The sequence below is a fragment of the Pollicipes pollicipes genome, unplaced genomic scaffold (genome assembly GCF_011947565.3).
Source record: "Pollicipes pollicipes isolate AB1234 unplaced genomic scaffold, Ppol_2.1 Scaffold_4219;HRSCAF=4965_pilon_pilon_pilon, whole genome shotgun sequence".
Lineage (NCBI taxonomy): Eukaryota > Metazoa > Arthropoda > Thecostraca > Pollicipedomorpha > Pollicipedidae > Pollicipes > Pollicipes pollicipes.
In genome coordinates this window covers 24,395,818-24,418,100 of record NW_023596448.1, presented here as the reverse complement: position 1 = coordinate 24,418,100, position 22,283 = coordinate 24,395,818, and the positions used below count along the sequence as shown (strand labels likewise).

Here is a 22,283-nt window from a genome sequence, read left to right as displayed (position 1 = left end):
AAGTTGGGTTAAGCGTTTTCAAAGTTTCAAAATGACTTATAACTTGAGTGCTGAGAAAATCAAGATATGTCGGCAATTGGTGGGCACAATTGATTAGAAATGGGTTTTGGGTAGGTATAGGCACACCCCCGTAGCTAGCGGGTGGACGGGGTAAAAATCTTACCAGTGAGGGACTCTAACCCCTCCCAACGATGATCAGATTAAAAAGCCACTTCCGCATGAGGCGTGCAACATCGTTCATGTTTATATAATATCACGCATTGTTGACGCGGCAATCTAAAATTTCAACAGACATCTGTGTAGCTCATAGTTGTGGTCACACTCAGGACCATGCGGCACATCTTGGTCCCCACTGAATAAGCCCGAACATTTCATATCACATACCTTCTTTTCCGAGTCTCCCCGATCTCAGCATCTCGACGCGGCGGATTATCGTTCCTAGACGCTTTCCCCGCCAACTCAACTTAACATGCATTTCACGGCGCCCAATGAAGGGTGAATGCCGATACCGATACCGATACCGATAGCAGCGTGCTGCCGCTTCCTACACTTGATCTCCATCGCCGACAGTTTGGGGGTAACGATCGCTGCAGCAGCGATTTGGGTTGCACGAAAAACTGAATACAAATCGCCGAGACACGGTGATTGCAATGGGCAACTGGCCAGTGAATGACATCCGCTGCCTTGTAGGAGACAGAGAGATGACGTCTTGGGCCAATCTATGTGCACCGGCTGAGCGCGTTGGGTTTATTGCAAACATTGCTTGTATACAATGTGATACCGCCCACACCCTGTGCGACAGAATGTGCTTGAGGGTGTTGCCTATAAATGACCGTTCATGGTGATGACGATGGTGAGACAGATCCCGCTCCAAAAACACACCAAGAAGATCCCGCAGATCTCAACGGGGGCAATGTGGCCTTCGAGGTAATGTTTCGCTGTTCTGCCCACTTGGGTACCTCCGTCGGTAAAGCCCACCCACTCTTCGCAGCAGCATTTGTATTACTGAAAGGGCACGGACACAACGGTCACACACGGCCAGGCCGTATCGGATTCAGCGCTTCCACTCCGCACACGCGATACGAGACACGACCTTCACAGAGTACGACGGGCACAGGGGCAGGGCCCCTACCGCAGACCGCAGGCACGAGCGACGGGGCCCCGGCGTCCGCAAATGGTCCGCCCACGGAGGCAACCACCCGCACCGCGTCTCGCAGCATGCGCACCCACGTGTGAAGGTACGGCAGCCCAACGCGCTGAGGCCCGGAGTCAACGCCGACGGGGAGGCTCCACGGCCCAACGCAAGCAGTCGCTGCATTCCACGCGGGGAATCGGTTCGATTCCACGCAAGTTTCCGCAGGTGCGATCTCAGCAGGGATGTCGGAAGTCTAGGTGAGGGAGTCCTCAGCCGTCCCTGCAGGGCTGCCGCGGCCTGCGGGCTCGGACTGACCCACCGCCTTCATGTTAGATTAGTCCGCGACTCGAACCAGGTCACTATCACAGCAGAACACTCCACCGTGACGTCACAACGAGCGGCGACGCCTGATCGGCGCGACGGTGAGCAGGCGACGCATCCGCTGGTGGTCGCGCTCCGGCGAGGGCTGTTATTGGCGGATGCAAACCAGCTAAGAGCTGTGATTGGCGAACGCGGACCAGCGCAGGCTGTGATTGACGGATGCAGGCCAGCGGAAACGGCGATTGGCGGAGGCAGACCGCGCCGCGGCTGTGATTGGCAGGTATCAGTCGGTGCCGTCCTGACTGGCATCCATGGCCTGCACACCCTCTCGAGCCGGCATCTGAGGACAAAGCGTCAAAATACCTGAACACACACATACGTACGCACGCAAGCATGCACGCACGCACAGCTCCCTGTTGGAAGGTTGACTATATGAATCACCACTAATAAATAGTTATATGGTGGTTATTCAGCTCTGTCGTTAGTAAAATACCAACATTCTGCCAAGAGACATTTCAGTTATATTTCAACCTAAATCAGTCTGGACAAACAATTCTTAGCATTTCCTATGGTAAAAATAATAATCGGCCCGTGCGCATTGACTCTGCAAAAGCCCCGCCTATAACACTTCCTTAACACATTTTTTTATGATATGTTTTTTGTTGACATACCACATTTTCCTCCGCGCTCTTTGCACCAACAAATTTTACATCGTTAATCGAGTGGCCCAGTGAGATAAAGTGGATGCATACGGCATAGTCCACCGATGTACTTTCTGTTCAGATGGTTGATGAATGTTTGCCGAACGAGTATATAAAGTTCCCCTGTATCCCCGATATAACATACACATCTGACATCTTACAATGAACACCATACATAACGCTGTTTGTTTTACATCCAGTAATATGTGGTGTTCATTGTAATGCGTGCGAATGTGTATGGTATTAAAGAGAGCAAGGAGTGGCATTGAGGTTGGAAGGCCATGGAGACAGTGTGGATTAGAAATGTGTTAAGATTGTAAAGGAGGCATAACGCTAGGCACACCACACCTTAGAAGGGGACTGAGGGTGGGACAATACAATATAGTGCACAAAATGCGGTAAAAATATGTTAGGCGGGGGCTGTCTCGCAACTATTGCACATGTGTCATCATCATTTTTACTATAGAAAGTGGAAATGGCCGTTTTTCCAAACTGATCCAGGCTCAAATAGAACCGAAAACCATTACTGCTAAATCAGCATTGTTTGACGACATTAATGACGTCCACAGACGCACGTGCCACGCAACTTTGGCACAAAAGTACGACCGTTGCGAGGGGTGCTCAGCAACGCTAAACTCGACGCAGCCATCCGCACCGCAGCCCGCCCGGCCGCTTCGCTTTAACGTTGGCCTATCTGACTGCATGCTGCTTTGTCACCGACCATGACGCCTTCTCATGCCCTGCGGTCCCTGCGGTCCGCCGAGTGCGGCTCTGCCTGCCCGCATCAAAAGGCGAAGAAAATCGGCCGAATTGAAATAGTCGGCTTTTTTAAGACTTAGACACCGCTGTGGGCACATGAACATGTGTGTTGGAGTGTTGTGTGTAATCTGGGTTGTGTTTATTTTCAGTCTTCTCAATAAAAGTGTCACTGTAATGGGATGTGCGTGACTGGCAACGCCACACACGTCACACAACACGGCAATGTTGTCGCACAACACGCAGTTCTTCTTCTCACTTGCAAGGCAGCCATTGCGCAGGCTCAAAAAATCGAAATCCTTCTTCAAAACGCTACAAAGAAGTGCCAAGAAAGGTCTTCTACTGAATGCCGGCCTCCCCATGGTCCCGCAACCGCCGGACCGACGGACCAGCACCCCTCCCCCTTGCGGGGGCCCCCCGTTAGCTCAGTACGTCCGCAATGGGAAAATCCACCGCGCAATATGCTACGCGCTGCATGGGTTCAGTCACGGCGCCATTGACTTGAGGATACCTGGCCAAGCCGGACATTCCAAACAGGCTTCCGGTGTTCCCTGCTCTGCTGGCCACGCATTAACCCCCCCCCCCCTCGTATTACGACGGTGGCGTAGTGCCCCGTCGAAACGGCACGGATCTGAGGGTGATTAACGCCCCGAGCTTAGCAGACACGCTCTCTCAACTAGAACCATCCTGGAATGTCGTCAGACGGGACGGGAGGCCGCTGGTGCCCATGCAGTTTGCCGGTGGACTCAGCTGTACTCTGTACCAAGTCGGCCCCACTCGACTTGCAATATAAGCACGTTCCGTTAAAGGGCGTGTTCCACATTTGTGTGGGGGTGCTGAACGGAGATACCTTGTATGGAGATCACTCGGTGAAGTTAACACCCCTGCCCTCCTTACAGCCTAAAACCTTCTAGTTTCTGAGCTAGACGCCCACGAAGTCCCGGACATACATGGGGTCATACACGTCACCCCCATACTGCCAACCCATTGGAATGTCGAGATATTCGTGTCTGGCGTAGATAAACATGATTTCTGGAACCACCGGACCTCGTTTGACTCTCAACCAATGTTATCCAACAAGCGCAAGCCTCACACATGAATCACGCACAATCACACACAATGTTTCTACTAGAAAAACGGCAGTTGGACAGTGCTACTAGGTATTACGGAAATAATACTTGTGATAAAATAACTTCAGAATATCGCAATAACCGAGCATGTAAATGCCAGTAAACAGCACAAAAAACACGGATTAATATGCACAACATCAAGAGTAAGAGCCAAAACCCGCAAACACAACGATGTTTGGGTCCCGGAAACGCCGCACCCATTATCATCGCCCGACATCTCTCGAGAAGTTAAAGCACTACAAGTAGGTTAGCCCGTCCGCTAGGGTGGCAACTTCCGCACAGCCAGTTTGGCATCCCCGCTGACGTCATACAAACGTTTCATGGCCCAATCAAACGATGAGGATGGAGAGGCATGTTTACTAAATTGTGCAATTTTGTTATTTAGAGCAGTCTTCTGTGTAATTTCGTTGTTTAGAACAGTCCTTTGCACTTAATAATATGCCAATAGTCACAAGTAACCTTATTCCATCACATCTGACGCTTGCCTGAATATCTTCAGGAAAATAACGCTCATTTTAAACCAACTTGGATGAGTGACCGAGGCCAGGAACACGACAGCGCCACCTATACCAGCTGCGTAACTGCCCTGCTAACCAGAAGCTGCAACTCACCACAACCAGGGGCACGGGACCGAGAGGTACTCAAGTTGCGGGGCGGGCGGCGGAATCACCAGTTTTCGCCGATACCGGAAGTGCCATCGCACATAAGAGAACTTAAATGGTCCATGGTCAGTGTGGTGACACATGCAACACATCATAGCTTGTAATGAATACAACCTGTTAGTGACAGTGCGTAACCCAGACACATTGAACGAATTTTGCTTTGTACATGCGAGGAAATCGTGCTTGTTGAGGTGAAGCTAGACTAGATAAAGCTCCATATTCCTATCCCTGACTGCCTCGTGCTGAGCCTGTACGCTTTCTTTAAATCGTACTAACCTCGGACGAACTGCACGCATTGTCATTACCACGCACATCTCATACGTGCGCGTCTCCGACGGTTTCCTCAGTTATGACACACACACAGCTGCTGAGACTCGATAGAGTCGCCTGCCCTTCACTCTGGCCGGAAGGGCGGGCAACACGGGAAATCGAGCCCCGTAGCTCTGGTTTCCCAGACGCGCAGCTTAACCCCTCCACTACCGGTACCCCTACACCCCTATAAGTCCGAGAGCACGTTGAGAGGATCGATCATAGCGACACATTTACCGAGATGAAGATTTACACTTTGCATTTACTGAGCTGCGAGAGTCGTCCTCGTCCGTGATAGACCAACCTTAGCCCAAAATACTGACTGATCTCGTGACATGATTTACGGACAACAGCGAGCTCAAACACCATGTTGAGCGGTAAGAAAGAAGATGCTTGGTGGTCAAGCAGGAACAAAACAGGACTAGAAGCGCAAAGTGTCAGGCTGCACGTCTGGGAAGCCTGAGGTACGGGGTTCGATTCCCCGCCGTACCCTCCCTTCCTGCCACCATGAGACGCAAGCGGCAGCGCCACCAGCCTTAACTGCTGAGTGCATCGTAAAGCAGCAGTGCTAATGGCATGTAAAGTGAACATGATGCTGAAACTCCTTATCTCTAATTTTGAAAACAGCAGGAGGCGTATAATTGGTCAAACGTTGGGAGGCTTGCCTGGCTCATATGTCTAGAAAACAGAATGAACTCAAACAAACTTCCAAGTGCATGCAACGTCATGGAAGCTGAAAAGGCGTGACTAATTACAGGGAAGACGCATAACGGAAAACATATAAAATGCCGTGTCGTGCCGTTTGCCGTTGATATACAGCACATTACGAGCATACAACAGAGCATCGGAAATGCATGTCGCACAAGGCACGGCACGACATCATCTGCCAAACACATGGCAGAACCTGCACACGACAAACATCTGATAAACACATGTCAGTCACAAGGCAAAACAAACGTCTGCCAAAGACATGGCAAGAACGGCACGCAACAAACATCTGACAAACGCATGGCAAACACTACACACAAACACATCTAACGAACACAAGACAGCCACCACATGCCACCACCATCCGACAAACAAACGACAAACACTACACACACAACCACCTGACAAACGCATGACCGACACGCGACTGACACCACCGACAAGCACGTGACACCGCTGACATGCGCGTGACACCGGCGGCGGCCGACTGACCCGGACGGAGATCTGCGCCGTCTGGATAGCCGACCGGAGGATGAGCCCCTTGGTCTGCTTGATGTACTCCTTGCCGACGGCCAGCGCGCGCTCGAACGTCTGACTGCGCTGGTCCACGCTCTTGGCGTACAGGATCTGCCGCACGCACAGAGACGTCACGTGGGCGTGTCTACGCGGTGCTCGTATCCGAAGTGGTGAAGTCAAAGAAGAAAGAAGAAGAAGAAGAAAGAAAGAAGAAGAAGAAGATGAAGAAGAAGTGAAGAAGAAGAAGAAGAAGTGATAAGGAGTGCTTATGCTGAGATAAGGGCTTTCAATGTGTCAGCAGGCACGGGATCGTGGCCGGTGTCTGGTTGACCTTTCTGAAGTCAACTAGTCTCCAAGTCCGAACTTGGCATGTGAGACTGACCTTACGTTTAGTCTGGCCTCAGTACGCGAATATGACCTCAATATGTGGGTCTGGCATCAACAGTGGGCTTGACCTGGTACTGTGACTTCATATAGCATGTGCATCTGACCTTGCGGAAGTCTGGCTTAGGCATGCGAACACGGGCTATCTGTGCAAGTCCATCCTCAGTCTGCCAGTCTGACCTTGTTGTGGGTATTTGACCTTGCCGCGGGTATTTGACCTTGCTACGGGCACTTAACCTCAGTACACGAGTCTGGCCTCACTGCAGGAGTCTGACCTCAGCATGCGAGTCTGACCTTGTTGTGGGAGTCGATGCGCGCCTGGATCTGGCCGTCCAGGATCAGCCTCATCAGCTCGTCCTCTAGCTCCGGCACGGTCGTGTTGAACGCCTCCGCCATCTTGCGCAGGTCGGCTGACGCGTACGGGCTGCGGTGCACCCACAGCGGTCAAGGGAGAGAGAGAGGCGAGCAAATTGTCAAGGACGGAGGACGCAGCGGTCAGGGGAGAGGGGGCGCGCACGGACGGTCGGGGACAGAGAATGCAGCGGTAAAGGGAGAGGGAGGCACGCACAGACAGTCAGGGACACAGGACGCAGCGATGAAGGGAGAGGGAGGAGCGGACGGACGGTCAGGAACAAAGGACACACCAATCAGGGCAGAGGGAGGTGCAGATGGATGGTTGGAGACCGCAGCTGCCAGGGACAGAGGAATCGAAAGAGGATTATCTCATAATCTCATCATCCAATACAAGATGATGGTGACAAAGAGAGATCCACTTCATCCTTCGTCACATTTGGACCAGTGGATGCTACTAAGGACGAGAGAAAGGTCAACGTACAGAGGGACGACAGATAACCAATCATATCCCGACAATGCAACACGTGCGCAGGAGAGCAAGAGCAAAACAAAACATAAACGCCTCACTCACAATAATACTGCCGCAAGGGCAACAACGCGTGAATATCAGCAGAGGATCACCACCGTCCAGCCTATACCGCAAGTCTAGTTCGCCCCAATCCCGGAGGCCGGCGGCCTCGCTGAGCACGCCCCTGTCCCAGCTACCCCGACCTTGATCACTAGATCGGCCAGCGCTGGTCCTCAACCGACTGCTGGATGCGCCTGACTCCTCTGGCCTGAAGCACTGGACGAGTCCCAGCCCTCCCGACCTGAACCATTGGACAAGTCCCCCCCCCCCCCATTCCCAGCTGAGGCGCCGGACGAGTCCCGTCTCCCCCCCCCCCTCACCGACTGTGGCGCCGGACGACCTCCTATCCCCACCCACCCCGACCGCACGAGCGACGACACCCTCGAACAAGTCACAAACTGTCCGCGAAGACATTTAGCCACGTCACCAGCCGTCCGTCCTCGGTGCGAACTGTCCGGAATCAGGCCGCATCCTCACCTGAAGTACTGGACGAGCCCCCGGTTGCGGATCATGCTGTACAGCTGGCGGACGTAGCGCGCCAGGTACATGTCGAGCAGCAGCGTGTCCCGCATCTCGTCCAGCATGCGCAGGCAGTCGGCGTACGACGACTCGTGGAACTTGTGCACCGCGTCACGCAGCTGCGGCTCCAGCTCCAGGAACAGCTTGAACGAGCTGCCGGGGGACAGCAGCGTCAGCGGGGCGCGCGGCACAGGGTCCAGGGACACAACACCGAGGAGGTCCTCTTTCTCAGAGGCCTCGCCCTTGGAGTGGACGCCGTGGTCGACGAACGTAACGCGTGTCTGACTGCCTAGATCCTCTGAAGTCGTCAGATGTCCCGCGGTAGGGACGGCAGGACTATCCACGCGGGTAGGTAGGCAGGGGCTGACGACCACGCGGGCGACGGCACCCTGCCCAAGTGGCAAACTGTTCACGAAGGCATTTAGCCGCCTCACCAGCCGTCCGTCCTAGGTTCCGCTCGGTGACGAGCTGTTCGGGCTCAGGTCCACCACCCCACTGCTGCCAGACACGGCCAGGACCCGGCCCGTGGCGAAGGGCCAGGCGGTGCCGACGCCTTCAGGCCGCGAAAGCAGCGATCCGACCACACCAACGCTCCGCCGGCCTTTGCCCTGTCCACCACGTGCGCGTCTGTACGCTTGCGTCTGGCTGGCTGCGTTGCCAGCGCGTCCGCGACGTCCACCTGCTTTACTTTTGTTTGCTGCTCTGTCTGGCATTGTCTGTTTGCTCTGCCAGTGCTCTGCAACTACGCAGTTTAGCTGTTCGAATGCCTGCACCGTCAGCCTACACTGCCTGCGTAATAAACGCTCCAGCGCGCGCTGTCCGGGTGTCTGCGTCTGTGGTATCTACATGCCGAACCTGTCCCTCTGCCAGGTACCGCGTCTCCCCACCTGCATGTCCCCTTCCGCGTCCCCCGCATGCACACGTGTCAATCCCTCGTGGTCTCCACCTCCGTGACATCACTGGGTCTGTGATGACGTCACTGGGTCTTTGGTGACATCGCTGGGTCTGTGGTGACGTCACTGGGTCTGTGGTGACATCACTGGGTCTGTGGTGACACCACTGGGTCTGTGGTGACGTCACTGGGTCTGTGGTGACGTCACTGGGACCTGTACTGACGCGCTGCCGATGACGTCCGTCTTGAGCTGGGCCCGGCTGTAGGTGGCCAGCGCGCAGAGGCCGCCGTACACGGCCACGTTCGACGGCGAGATCAGCTCGGGCAGGTCGCAGTGGTCGAAGCTGCACTGTCGGGCGGAGAGAGCAGGGACGGCGTCAGTACGGACGGGAGGGACGCTGGCGTGCACGTGATACCCGCCCTGCCATGGGTATGTACACATCATGGACGTGATGTAAGCCGTGAAGATGATAAAGGTCATGACAACACATGTCATAACAATTCATGCCATAGTGATACCTGTCATGGATGACACATGGCATGTACATGGTACATATCATGAATATCATACACATCATGGCCATGATACATGCCCTGAAAAAAATGATATGTCATGAACACGATATATATCATGAACATGATACACATCATGAGCATGGCACAAATGAACATAATATATGCACATGATGCAATCATGAAAATGACACATGTCATGAACATGCTACATGGTATGGACATAATACATGTCATGCACATGATACATGTCACGAACACGATACATGCCATACACGATACACGATACAAGATACATGTCGTGCGTGTCAACACAGACACGGGCGGCGCACGGAGCGCCACGGTGGGGACAGCGACGGGCTATCGCCAGCACGCCGGTAGATGGAAGCAGCGGTCGGTGAGCGGCGCGGACAGGAGACACGGCCAACACATCACGGGGCGTGGGCCGGGCTAGGGCAGCGGTCGGTGAGCGGCGCGGACAGGAGACACGGCCGACACATCACGGGGCGTGGGTCGGGCTAGGGCAGCGGTCGGTGAGCGGCGCGGACAGGAGACACGGCCAACACATCACGGGGCGTGGGTCGGGCTAGGGCGGTGCGCGAGGGACAGTCCAGACTGCGCAGGGGCTGACGGAAGTGCACACGGCGGAGACCGCCAGTACCACGGAACACAGTCGTCCACATAAAAACCGGCACGAATGATGTGAAGACAGAGAACATGGGGTACCTGACTTAGCGGTCGCGGCCGATGTTCGGCCTGATACCACACGCGATGTTGCAACACAACGCCACGGCAGTCTGCTCGTGATCGACTGACCTTGAGGAAGGACTTGGCGGCGCTGTCGAAGGCGCCGTGCCGCAGGTGGGCCAGTCCGGCGGCTAGGTGCAGCTTGGTCTGCACCGACTCCTTCCACGGCGCCGACTGCAGGCAGGCAGCGACGCATTAGGCACGATGTTGAAGTCATCATCGTTAACCAGGTGACCGCCTCGTCCCGCGACATCCGCGGATCAATAACATGACGGTTCTGACGCCACACGAGGCCGGTGAGGTCACGAGAGCGAAGGGAGGGAAAGCGATGAAATCGCGGGCCAGTTCTGGTTCATCCTACTGACGACAGCTGCTGGGAGAAGAGCGCCGGTTTATGAAAAAGACCACCAGGCATTGGAGTTCTCAGCCTCGGACTTCGTCCCATTGAGGAACGCTGGCCGTGTCAGAGCACACCTGGCGCTGATGGCACCGTGATGAATGTCAAGACGAAAGCAATTGGCAGTCAGCGCACGGCTGCATTTTTCACGGCCAGAGGAAGTCCTGAAACAGTACGGATGAAGACGCGATGGTATGGCTGTTTGTCGACATGTCTCGGCCGGTGGCAGTATGCGCTTGCCAACCGAAAGCTGTTCAGCGCCTCTCACTTCGTTCTCATCTCGTTCAGCGCCTCTCATGCCGTTCTAACCTTGCCCAACGCCTCTCACCTCATTCTCAACCCGTTCAGCGCCCCTCACCTCGTTCTCGTCGGGCGTCATCTCCGCTTTGAGGACGTAACTGCTGACGTGAGCCCAGTGCTGCAGGTACGCCGACACCTGGCGGCCAGACGGGGAACTTAACCGGACAGGCCCGACGTCCGGGCCCAGTTCTAAGGGCGCAGTTCTAAGGGCCCAGTTCTAAGGGCCCAGTTCTAAGGGCGCAGTTCTAAGGGCCCAGTTCTAAGGACTCAGTTCTAAGGGCCCAATTCGAAGCCTGATCGAGAGTAGTTCAATGCATATGCACACGTTCAGAAATGAGTTGAAGCCAGCCGTCGCACCTAGACAGCCGACAAAGATCGGCACAAAGGCACGGTAACATTCAATCGGGGCATATTTTGCTAAAGTAGTTTAACTAAGCCTGTTTGAACCCAGCCCAGGTGTCGCCACCTGGACGGCCCCGCCCGCTCCCCCCCCCCCCCCTCCCCTCGCACCTTGATGACGTTCAGACAGACGTGCACCATGTGTTTGCCGCTGGTGCAGTAGTCGCGCGCGCGCGAGTAGCACTTGAGCGCGTTACTCAGGTCGCCACACTCGAGGTAGTGGTCGCCCAGGTCGTCGTGGCCCCGGCGGATAGACTCCTTGATCGAGTTGGACTTGTAGTTCTTCAGGTCGTTGTCCAGTTTCTCCAGCTGCGCAGGATAACAGACCGGGGTTAGTCGCTGGGCTATCGGCAAGGAGCTGTGAGAGAACAGGCGCGAGGCCGGGCACTCCGCACGGCAGAAATGGTGGGCAGGAAGGCGCACGCCAGGAAGAAGTGGTACTAAAGAACGGGACTAAGCGTGTGCTTCTAAGCCGCAGGGAGAACTTAAGGAGATTGCTTAGACAGATGATTATAATTGAGATTGGGGCACAGCGACATCTGCCGTCATTTGACACCCAATCGTAAAACAGGAACATCCTGCTGTGCTGACACCGCACTTGCTGCACCTTTGCACCACACGGGCAGAGCAGCGTTCGTGCACCCCTCAACAGACACCTTATCTAGTCGTCACCTTCACAGTGCCACGAGGACGCCCTGCCTGAGCGGGCCGGGAGCGGATGACAACTCCGCGAGTCTTCAGACACACGCTGTCCGTCATGAGTGAGAAGGACACAGCCCACACCCCTAAGCGAACAAGCTACGAACGCCGTGTTAAGTCCCACGCCAAGCACTTCACGACCCGCCGTCCTGCCGTGACTCGGCCAGTTCCTCCGTGCTTTGTACCGGCGCCGCGCGACCAGAGGTGATCTCGCACTGACCTTGAGAGCTGCCCGCTTGGTCTTGGTCTCCACCCACTGCTGATCGAGGAGCGGCAGCGCCGCCTGGCCCGGCGCCTGGCCCGTCACGTCCGGCAGGTTCTGGCCCGACCTGGAGACACCCGCGCCCCGGCCCGGTCAGGGTGCGGTCGGGTCAAACAGGACCACCGCCTCGTATGGGTACACTCGGTACTGCAGGGCAGGTTTTATCCAGGAGCTTCGCACACCACGATCTCTTTTTTAGTGATGTACAGCTGCGCGCGGACGTGCATCCCCTTAAAATATTGCTAGAGCCTACAGAAATCATGACGTCAGCCTGGAATGGGACTTGGGCAACTCACGGTTAGTTTGTGTTATTGCCAACAGAGCACTACCCATACCCCCTCTCCCAGCACACAGATACATAGACCCCAATCGCGTTACTGAATCGCGCTATGGGTGTGTGTGGGGGGGGGGGGAGAGTCTCGCACTTGCATTCTACTATTTGCCCATCTCTCTTCCCCATCCAATAGTAATTCCATGCGCTCACAGCCTCCCAACACTACTTCCCTTGTGCTACACCTCTTCCCTAGCAGAGCCCACTTCACTACCCGGCCGTCAGGGCTGCCAGCCCGACCCTTCAGCTGCCCTCTCCTCTCCCCCCCTCCCCACCCCCACTCACGCCACGGCCTCCTGCAGCTGGCGGTGCAGCGACTGGTACAGCGCCACGTTGAACGTGTTCTGCACCAGCTGGATGGCCATCTTCAGCGCCTCCACGCGCAGCGGCGGGCACCGCTCGGCGATGAAGCTCAGGCGGTACAGTTGGCCTAAGCCTGCGGCGGGGGCAGCGTTAGGGGGCCGGGCGACGGGGGAAGGGGGGAGAGAGCCAGGCGGTGTCAAAAGGCAGAACATCGTTGGTATTGAATGTTGTTAATAAATATGTTCACACTTGATTTGATTGATTGAGCTCAATTTTCTTCCCAATTAACTATAAAGCATATGAACTGAGACACAATAAGCTTCACACAGTACAAAAAGCAATCCACAACACAGCAGCCATGCCTTGGAGGACATGACACACTGCTGGTATGAGCCAATGTTGCCTGCAGTGCTGAGCCTGTGGCACAGCATGGTGTACAACTGCACCTATTGCGCTCCTGAGATCCTTGATCAAGCTGTCCCAGGGACTGACCTCCTTTGCAGCTATTCTAAAAACACAATCCAAAAAAGTAATAGGCTGAGTCAAGTCACTCAAACGCATGGGCTAATTGGAAACTGGTGGTAGCCCCGGTCCAGCCCGTGACAGTCACGCCCCAGACCAGTTCAGAGGACTGATACCTTTATAGGAGGCAATGTAGGTCTCCAGGTCGAGGCTGGCAGTGTGGACCTCGGGCAGCGGCTCTTCAGAAGCATTTTCGTTCTCCTCGGGCGGAGCGTCGATCTGCATTGGTTCCAGCGCGTTCTGCCAGCAGACTCAGTGCTAAGGCCCATCCTGTGTCTTTAGTGACAGTTATGACTGCGTGCTCTAAGAACTGAGTGTGCTTATTGCTAATTGCATGGATCTTTGCAGACATCAAGAATACTTCAGACACTTCAAAAGCAGCTTTGTTTGATGCACACAAAAGCATTGGTGAAAACTACTATCTTGCAACCATCACATTAACAAAAAAACATGGTCATACATACTTGAGCAGCTGCATTTCCTGGGAAAATCACCTTGAATGGCATCTTGGACAGGTGTGAACCAAGCCTCCAACCTTTTAAGATTTACTTATCCTGAAATACAAGATGTGGGTTTAACACAAATAATAGTTATTTTGAGTTTGGGCATAAATATCCTACACTAAAGTGGGAGGTGAGCTCAGGATATCTAACAAACTCTGCCTAGCAAGCTAGTACTATGGGGACGGCCACCTGGCAATGCTTCAGATTAATTTCTTCTAAAATAGAGTGACAATACCAAAACCACATCAGATTAGTACAGGGTAGAGGTCTTCACCCTAGTAAAAACTAGGTTATCACATACTAGAACTGTCATATTGTCTACAGAACCATCATGACCAATTATATGTCTATGAATGGCCAACAAACAAAAAATATGCTTAATGCAATGCAAATTTATATGACAAATTTAAACATTTTGAGCAGAAGGATATCTGGAATCACAGCCCATGCCAAGCAGCATTGTCACATAAGCCCTGACCCCACCAACCAATCATGAAGTTCCAGGTCAATGGCAGAATTTGTGGGAAAGGTTCAATGACCTGTGATGCTTGCACCATCAGTCCTACCCTATGGCATCATTTCAACTTTAGTTGTCACTGCTGCTTCCAGACCCAGGTCACCCCAGTCAAGTGAAAATTGCAAGCACTTAAATAACCCCAACCCACCATGGCATGGCTGAATGAACATGAAGAAGGGCACTTTATCAACTGAGCCACCAGAATGGGCTTGACAGGAACATCAAAAATGATAGCTGATGCATTTAGCTTCAGTGATATCTTCCCTGCCTTGATCAGCAACTTGAGTACACATGCAGGGCATGCCAGAAATTAGTTTAACACATCAATGATCCCTGGGTTCTGGTGGTAGGTACCTGCTCAGGATAAGATTTACACTTGATTCCACTCTAAAATCAATTTCAATTTAGCCCTCAGAGACAGAAGAGGGAATTTATCCTGATTCTGACATTTGGAGGTACAAAATAACAATGAGCCAACCCCTCACTGGTCTCAGAATGTGTACCTCTTCCTACAGCTACAAACATATGAGTACATATGAAGATTAAAGTTTGCTTCATAAAACTTCATATGTTGAGAAGAAACTCAAATTCATCACAGCCATCATCAACATAAAATAGCCAGACATGACACTAGCAATTCACATCTGTATCATGAGCACACAAGCATCAAGCCTTCTCCACACAAATAACGTCCACTCCTAAGCTGAACGCATCACATATGCATGGGTACTCATTGAATGGGCACACATACCAAGCCTTATCAACCTTGACTAAAAATATTGTGATCAAATTAAGATGTGCAGGACGTGTGGTCGATAATCCCGTCTCACTGCTGTGAAAACACAAATATCAGTATTACCCAGTCTGGATTTTTTAGTTTCGGTTCTCAGTGCCCCACGCCCTGGCAAGTAACACAATTCTAACCTTGGGCTGGTCCTCACAACGACCCGTCCTCACAACTCGTGCAATGCTCTAACAGGGTCTCCGAGTCACCGTCGTCAGCTTCGCCTCCCCCCGAAGTTTTTTGCTGTCTTCTTTGCGTCAGTATGCCAAGCAAGTGCGAGGTGTTCTGTGTGCGCAGAGCACTAATCTACAGCCCTCTGTGGAGCCAGCTCCAACCTTCGGATCTACTGATCTGGTTCTCTCAAACCATGCACCAATCACTAACAAACATGAAATTGTTAAAAATTGTGAAAAATTGTGAAAGAGACATGACATTGTGCACTGCTCTTAGGCCGATGATCGTAGAAACAAAATCTGATTCTCCAGATCTCTTGGCCTGGTAGCCCACTTCCTACGCAGGTTGAAACCTGAGGCCAGCGATTGTCACTGGTCGGGCCCCTGTATCTGCGAAGAGGCCCCACAGTGCGTAGCAGGGGCTTCTTTGCTCGCAAGGGGCCCCGAACCGACCAAGAGAAATGTTTCGATGAGGCCCGAAGAGGGCCCGGGCGACCCATCGGACCTGACGATCAAATGTCCGGTTGGAGGGCATAAGTGCCCGCCAGGATGGCTGAAGTCACACAATAAATCGCGGCCCGTAGGGCCGTGACCTGAAATATCAGTCCAGATGGCCTCTTGCTACCGTTTGAGGGTCCCTGAGACAACGCGGGCGTCCATGCCGGCGAAAGACCACCAACACCGGGCAGTTGGCTCCCTATCGGTCTGAGTCTTGGGGCCCCATTTCCCAGGCAGGAGCAAGGCTGGGGCCACGATGTGCATTGGATTGGGTTCCTGAAACAATGTTCAGGCCCCTATGTCGGTCAGGGGTCCACAGGGCTTGCCTAGCAGGGCGTCTTATGTCGGCTAATGGCTCCGAGTCTGTCACGGGCTTTCAGGAGGCCCAAAGACGGGCCGAAGGTCGTTTCGGGACCAGAGTTAAGGGCCCCATTTGAAGACTGAAGGGCCTGAAGGACTAGCCGCAGGTTATATTAAGGACGCCCTCCCCCGCCCGTAAAGCTGTGACTTAAAATGCTAGTCAGAGGGCATCATGCTTGGCTTAGGGACCCCTAAGATAGTGTGGGCCTCTATTTCGCCCAGGATAACCAACACCGAACAGTCGGCTCCGTGTCGGTCGGACCTCAGGGGGCCCATTTCACAAGCAAGACAAGGCCGGGCCCGCTATTCACATTGCTTGGGGTGCCTGCAACAGTGCGGGGTCCCTGCATCGGCCAGAGTCCACAGTGCCAAAGCTCTTCAAACACCTGTTACTGACGGTCTCGACCGAAATCGATACACTGCTCCGCACCTCGGTCGACGAATATTCTGGATAATTGCCCCTTCTCCGGCAGCCGGCTCAAATCCGTTTCCCCGGGGGGCAAACGGTCGTTACGGTACGCATCTTAGGCATGGCAATGGGTCCTCAAAGAAACATTAAGATACCTAAGATCACCTCCCTTATGAATGTTTTACAACTCGTGAAGCGACCGTCCCTGGGTATCCTGAATCTGAATTACGCCCGAGATCTAGTCTGCCGCCAGCACCGGTCCGGTGCCGTTTGGCTACACTTCCACGCTGCTGACCTCCTGTTGACATTTCAGCCTTAGCTGCGGACGTGGCCTGGTTTGCATCGCGTGACGTGCGCCGTCGGTTAGCGGCAGCGGCGGCACAAGACGGTTTTCCAGCACGACCGCAAATAGGTAGCTCAACGAGATCGGGTCCCACCGATGACCTGGCTCCCTTAAGTGGTCCGCCATATCCGTGGCCTTTGAACCTTTGGCTGACCTGCCTCTACAGAAATGAACGGATACTGATCCATGACCGTGGAATGCCTTCTCTGGGATCCGTTCTTCTGTACCCTGGGTACCGCAATTCCAGAGTTTGTCGCACTGTGTCGCACTCCACTTGACCTCCACTACTGCCGCAGCGCTCCCGTTCTTCTGGCCAAAGCACGCGTTCGCATTTTTTTGAAAGAAAAAAACCTCCGCCACACTAACGCATTATCGCATCAAGCATCACATCACATCACATCCCATCACACAACATCCCACATCAACCGGCCGCATCGGATGAAAAGGACAAGGATAAGTTGGGCGCCGGCTAGTACCTGTCTATGCTATCTGATGCGGCTATGTCTTCATCATTGTGCACATTGGCCCTGGTCGTCTCGTCACCGCCAGATGTCACTAGCTACCGACCGTGTGTCTTCACCACCCTACATCCCCCCCCCCCCCCCCCCCTGGTGTCTCCGAGCGCATGCTCATCACTGCAGCGTGGACCATCCTCCACACTGGACCTGTGCGCTCTCGCACCTACAGCACACTCGTGCGTCCCAGCACCTCTTCCTACCAATCCGCCCCGCTGATTCATCCATACCAACCCTTCCTTGCTCCCCAATCTACCCTCCGGCGCTGCGAGACTCCTCCCCCCCCCCCCCCTCCTTCTGCTCTCTGCTCGCCATTTACCACTGCCGTATGGCTGTCCCAGAAAAGGATGCTCCGGACGGTACCAATTTGGAAATTGATCATGTTGTATCGCCCTACAGCAAAATTACAAAACATCTGGGTCTGGACTCATCCGGTGCCCGTGTCCGTGCGCCTGTCGCTGACAGCTACGCTCTTGTCTCCTGAGCAAGTGCTCCTAGCGGTTCATTTCAGCTCTCTTCTCTTTCCGAGTCCAGTCACATAAGCTTCTCTCTTTCCACCATCGGTATCCACAAATTGGCCGTACTAATACCTAAGCCACATTTCATCCCTGTTTTGTTTAGTTAACGGCAGTTTTCTTCGCCTTTCTGGTCTTGTACCTCCGCTTTACCTAGCTACTCATGCCCATTTCCTTTCGTCGCCCCATGCAAATGCCTGTCTCGTCATGCACTTACCCTTTTCCTGTGGTCCTCTTGCGTCTTAGCCCTGTGACCTGACGGTGGTTTTCTCTTTCAGTCTCCCTAGTGGTTCCCCCTCTCCCTCTAAACTTTTCATTCTAATGCCCTCCATGCTACTAGCATCCGTGTTTTCACACTCCTTCCATCAAGTCGCATTTGCGCGGTCTCCACATTTATACCGACAAACATGTGTTACCACCCCCTCCCCCCTCGAGTTTTCGTTCTACGCATTGATGGTTGTGTTGGCAATGTGCGTTTGAGGAAGGCAGACAATGGCGTTGATGAGCCTGCCGGATCAATGCCTTTAAAATGTCACGCGTAACACCATAACCCTCCCTGCGGACCAGTGTTCACGTTTACATGCAGGCCAGCCCGCGTACATTTTCACTTCGTTTATTAATTAAGCATTTATGTCTGGGACGACCCAACCGGCGCGCCATCAACATCATCGGTTTCTGCGTCTACCTCCCTATTGGTTAATGGCAGCGGCGGCAAAGCGCGGCTAAACCTTACGCTGTGAAAATGTGTGCTGGAGGCGCCGAAAGCGTTGAAAGAAGTATCATTTGATACGTTGTCGTATTTGGCTGAGGTTAGGTGCATTTGCGTATCCGTGTACTGGGCGATATGAAAAATATGGCGACAAGGCATAGTACTGCCACCACGGCGGTACGCACGCTAATGGAAGTAGCAAAAGATGGAGCAGTGCATGTTTGACCGTCTGCTCTGCGCTAATTTATTGTCGAAAATAGCCGAAGAAACTCCCATATTCTCACAAGGCAGTGACAACCGTGATGCTTGTGCGATAGAAGCCTGTCAGAGAATGATCCACAGTTGAAGATGTTTGGGCAAGCATCGGATCTGATGAAATAATGTAACTTATAACTATAGGAGTGTTTTTTTTAGTGGAAATGACTGTTCCAGACATCACAGTCCATCTAGCTGGTAAACATGCTCCGCAAGACGTCATTGCTTGATTGCGTGAGCAAACCTTGCGCCACAATGATTGAGAGCCCATTGACGGCCGTTATGTCTGGAAATCGTGCTCACGAACGCCAAATATAAACGACTCGAAAATCACATTTTTGGGCCCTGATCGCCGCATGACCAATGGGATGACAAAATTTGAATGACGTTATTATGGCGTCATGGATGCTTGGGTCACTTTGAAAAAGTTTGCACGAAATATTATGCACATCTTCGCGGGAGTGTAGCTCAAAAACTAGACCGGTTTAGGTCCTAAGAGAGACAGGGCTCTGAGCTGCATCAAACTATCTTCAAGATGGTTATCTCAGGTCGAAGCCTCCTACAAATGTGGAGCACTCCCTAATCCACGGTTTTTTATAACGCGGGCTGATACAGGGAGTGGAAGGGTCGATACGATTTCCTGGCGCTTCCAGAGGAATACAAATCGAGCTTTTCGAGCACAAAAATCGGGCACAAAAAAGCCAGTGGATTTTTTTCAACAAGATTTCGCGTTTGGTAGTAGTTTTGATGTCGTTAGCTCAATAATGAGCAGCATCATGCTAGGTCAAAACGAAAATTTTCCGGAAATCCGCACTTAGGTAAGACAATAGTAAACGCCTTTCCGCGTAGAAAAAAAACAGGATAATGAAGAGATACATGTGTTGATACTTGGGCAGCACGCCTTTACCGAAACGAAAAACAGTAGTGAATTGAAAGCTGCCTGACGATCCTGCTCGATTTCTAGGGATTTTTTTAAGTAGCGAGAGATAGCTTTTACCGGTCACCAACATTTAGGGGATTAAACAAGGTGCAATTGGTACATTAGAAACAAGGCGCTATTCCTAGCAATTACTATTGCTGCAACACAGCGGGTATTTAACTAAGAATTAGAATACGCAAAAAATACGCGTGCATGCAAACGAGTTCAAGCAAACAGGGATCATGCATCACGCTTGACTCAATCGTGCAAGCAATTTCCAGGAAACAGGCATCTCGCATCATGCATCAAATTTGCATGCAAGCAATTTCAATTAAACAGACACCGCGCATCATGCGTCAGGCATCACTCATGCATGTAAAATATTTACGTTGACGCGCATCACACATCAAAGCACTTACCACCTTCGCCCACTCTGTCATGATGAGCCCTTGCACGTTGAGGTATGGTCGCCGACCTTTTATATGAATAGGTTCAGCTATTTTCCTCTCTGGGTGGTCCTAAGCCCTGTGCATGAATTTTGGCTCCAAAAGGGGTATATGGTCCATACCTTCTTGGATTTCAGCCTGAGCGTGTTTTCCAAAAACATGGTCACCGAAAGCGGTATTCTTTTTTGGCGTCTCGCAGGCGTTCATTGTTTTTGAAACGAAAAGAGCGCATGGACTCCCCAACACAGACTTTGTCCCTCCTATGCTTTCTACACAGTTTACACTTAGTTTCGTAAACCACGTTTTTGCGTGTAAGCCCCTTGAAACCCAGTTTTGCACACATGACATCTGTTGTCCCTTGGACACTTGAGCTTCGAGATAGAAGATTTCACCAGAGACCTTTTCAACTTGTCAGTCCTCCAAGCTATCCGAAATAAAACTGCGCGTAAAACTTCTCCTATTTTTTGTACGAATAATAAAACTATTAATGCTGTCCTATTTTTGCGCAAAACATTCCTCGCAAATGCACTCAACAACGTATAAAAATCTCACTTTCAATATTTATGCCATCATGCATATGGGACCTGCCTAGTGGCAATTCAAAATATTTATAGGCTTGTCCCTTGCTCATTTCTGAGTAAAATTTATACTGGTGTTACTTTCATGGGCTTTGAACATATCTGCACGATACGTGATACGATACGGTACGCGATACGTGATACGTGAAAAAATTAACTTAATGCCCGCCGCGCGCGTTCCGCGGCGTCATCGATTGCCGCCCTTCGCTGGCGCCGGTGGTAGACCGCCCTGCAGCTTTCCCTCAAAAACAGCTTCCGCTCTAAAACCAAAGCGTCTAGGAGCACGTTTTTGGTGTCAGGGACGCACAATGGACGCCCCATAAACCACTGACGAATCGGGCGCGATTACATGCTGGGGTGGTGTCCTAAAAAAACAACGCAAGGGAAATTAGTTGAGCCAGTCTCCCCCCCCCCCCCCGCCCACGTACACGCACGGTCGGAGCGAGGGTTGATGTTTGTAAAAACACTCAAAACATTATGCATTCCTCGAGGTCACGTGCGAGTACGTAGCTTGAAAAACCGTGCAGGAATTTAATCTAAATTATCAAGTAAGTCACGGCGCTCGTCGCTTTTATGCAAGTTGGGCTGCGGGAATAGCATGACTCCCGTTTGTGTAAATGATTAGTCCGTTGGGTAATCTTGATGAAATTGCACACACATGAAAAGCCTCCCCCTAGTCACACAGGCGCCAAATTTTAAGTTAAAGAGGCCAACAAAATCAAAAATTATCCGCTTAACATGCATTGTATGCGTCATTGGTGCCAATCAAAGGCTCAATGCTTGTTTTAGTTTTGTGCAGCTCTGTAAGTGAAAAACTGGAGAGGTTTTGCACTATAATGTGGGCATTCAAAGCACCGTTATGCTCTTCTTACCATCATGGCAAATTTCAAAAATGGTTGATGGAAACGCTTTACTACTTGAATGATATGGGTAGTAGATATTCATGCCAAATGACAACCTCTGATGTAAATGCTGTGAAAATGGCAACCTGTTATTGCTGTTCTTTGCCTTTGACCAGGTGTTCGAAACGTGGGGTGCGGAAGCGTCTGTTCCTTAATCATCACGCAATATTTTGGGCAAACTAGCCGCGGCATTTTCAATAAAATATAAAATATTGTGAACGGCTTCACAAACATTCTACAGAATGTCAAGCCTCCGCACTGTGGCTTCAGAGCATTTCATTCAGCAATGTTCAATGTTTGTTACGAACCGTACAACATACTGTACTGGCAAAGCAAGATGGACAAAATAGGAAAATGGGTACATTTAGTCAATTCGGCAAACCATTTGTGAGCGTGCGATGATGGTAAGAGCACGGCGTAATGATGTTT

The 22,283-nt window shown here is 52.2% G+C and overlaps 1 protein-coding gene across 4 annotated transcripts; it reads right to left on the bottom strand.

The window, feature by feature from the left end:
• Positions 1-984: 984 nt before the first annotated feature.
• On the bottom strand, positions 985-15,451 carry CSN1b (COP9 signalosome subunit 1b). 4 transcript variants are annotated; one of them, XM_037218800.1, is made up of 13 exons: positions 15,373-15,451; positions 13,893-13,982; positions 13,545-13,668; positions 12,889-13,039; positions 12,231-12,339; positions 11,423-11,620; positions 10,971-11,048; positions 10,285-10,389; positions 9,180-9,304; positions 8,022-8,216; positions 6,917-7,046; positions 6,215-6,349; positions 985-1,796 (listed from the first exon to the last, which is right to left on the bottom strand). In XM_037218800.1, exons 2-13 carry the CDS (start codon positions 13,932-13,934, stop codon positions 1,740-1,742), a joined length of 1,449 nt encoding a protein of 482 aa, XP_037074695.1. In that variant the 5' UTR covers positions 13,935-13,982; positions 15,373-15,451; the 3' UTR covers positions 985-1,739. The 4 variants fall into 4 exon arrangements, with proteins under 4 accessions (XP_037074695.1, XP_037074697.1, XP_037074696.1 ...); XM_037218802.1 differs by having other exon boundaries at positions 13,923-13,982; XM_037218801.1 differs by lacking the exon at positions 15,373-15,451 and adding an exon at positions 15,308-15,329.
• Positions 15,452-22,283: the final 6,832 nt, after the last annotated feature.

What these genes read in the sequence shown, in the direction of transcription:
- CSN1b (XM_037218800.1), bottom strand. Translation starts at nt 13,934, where the DNA reads ATGCCATTCAAGGTGATTTTCCCAGGAAATGCAGCTGCTCAA. An exon ending in CTACATTGCCTCCTATAAAG is followed by an intron (nt 13,040 to 13,544) that starts GTATCAGTCCTC and finishes CCCCCGCCGCAG; the next exon opens with GCTTAGGCCAACTGTACCGC. An exon ending in CAGCTGCAGGAGGCCGTGGC is followed by an intron (nt 12,340 to 12,888) that starts GTGAGTGGGGGT and finishes GGGTGTCTCCAG; the next exon opens with GTCGGGCCAGAACCTGCCGG.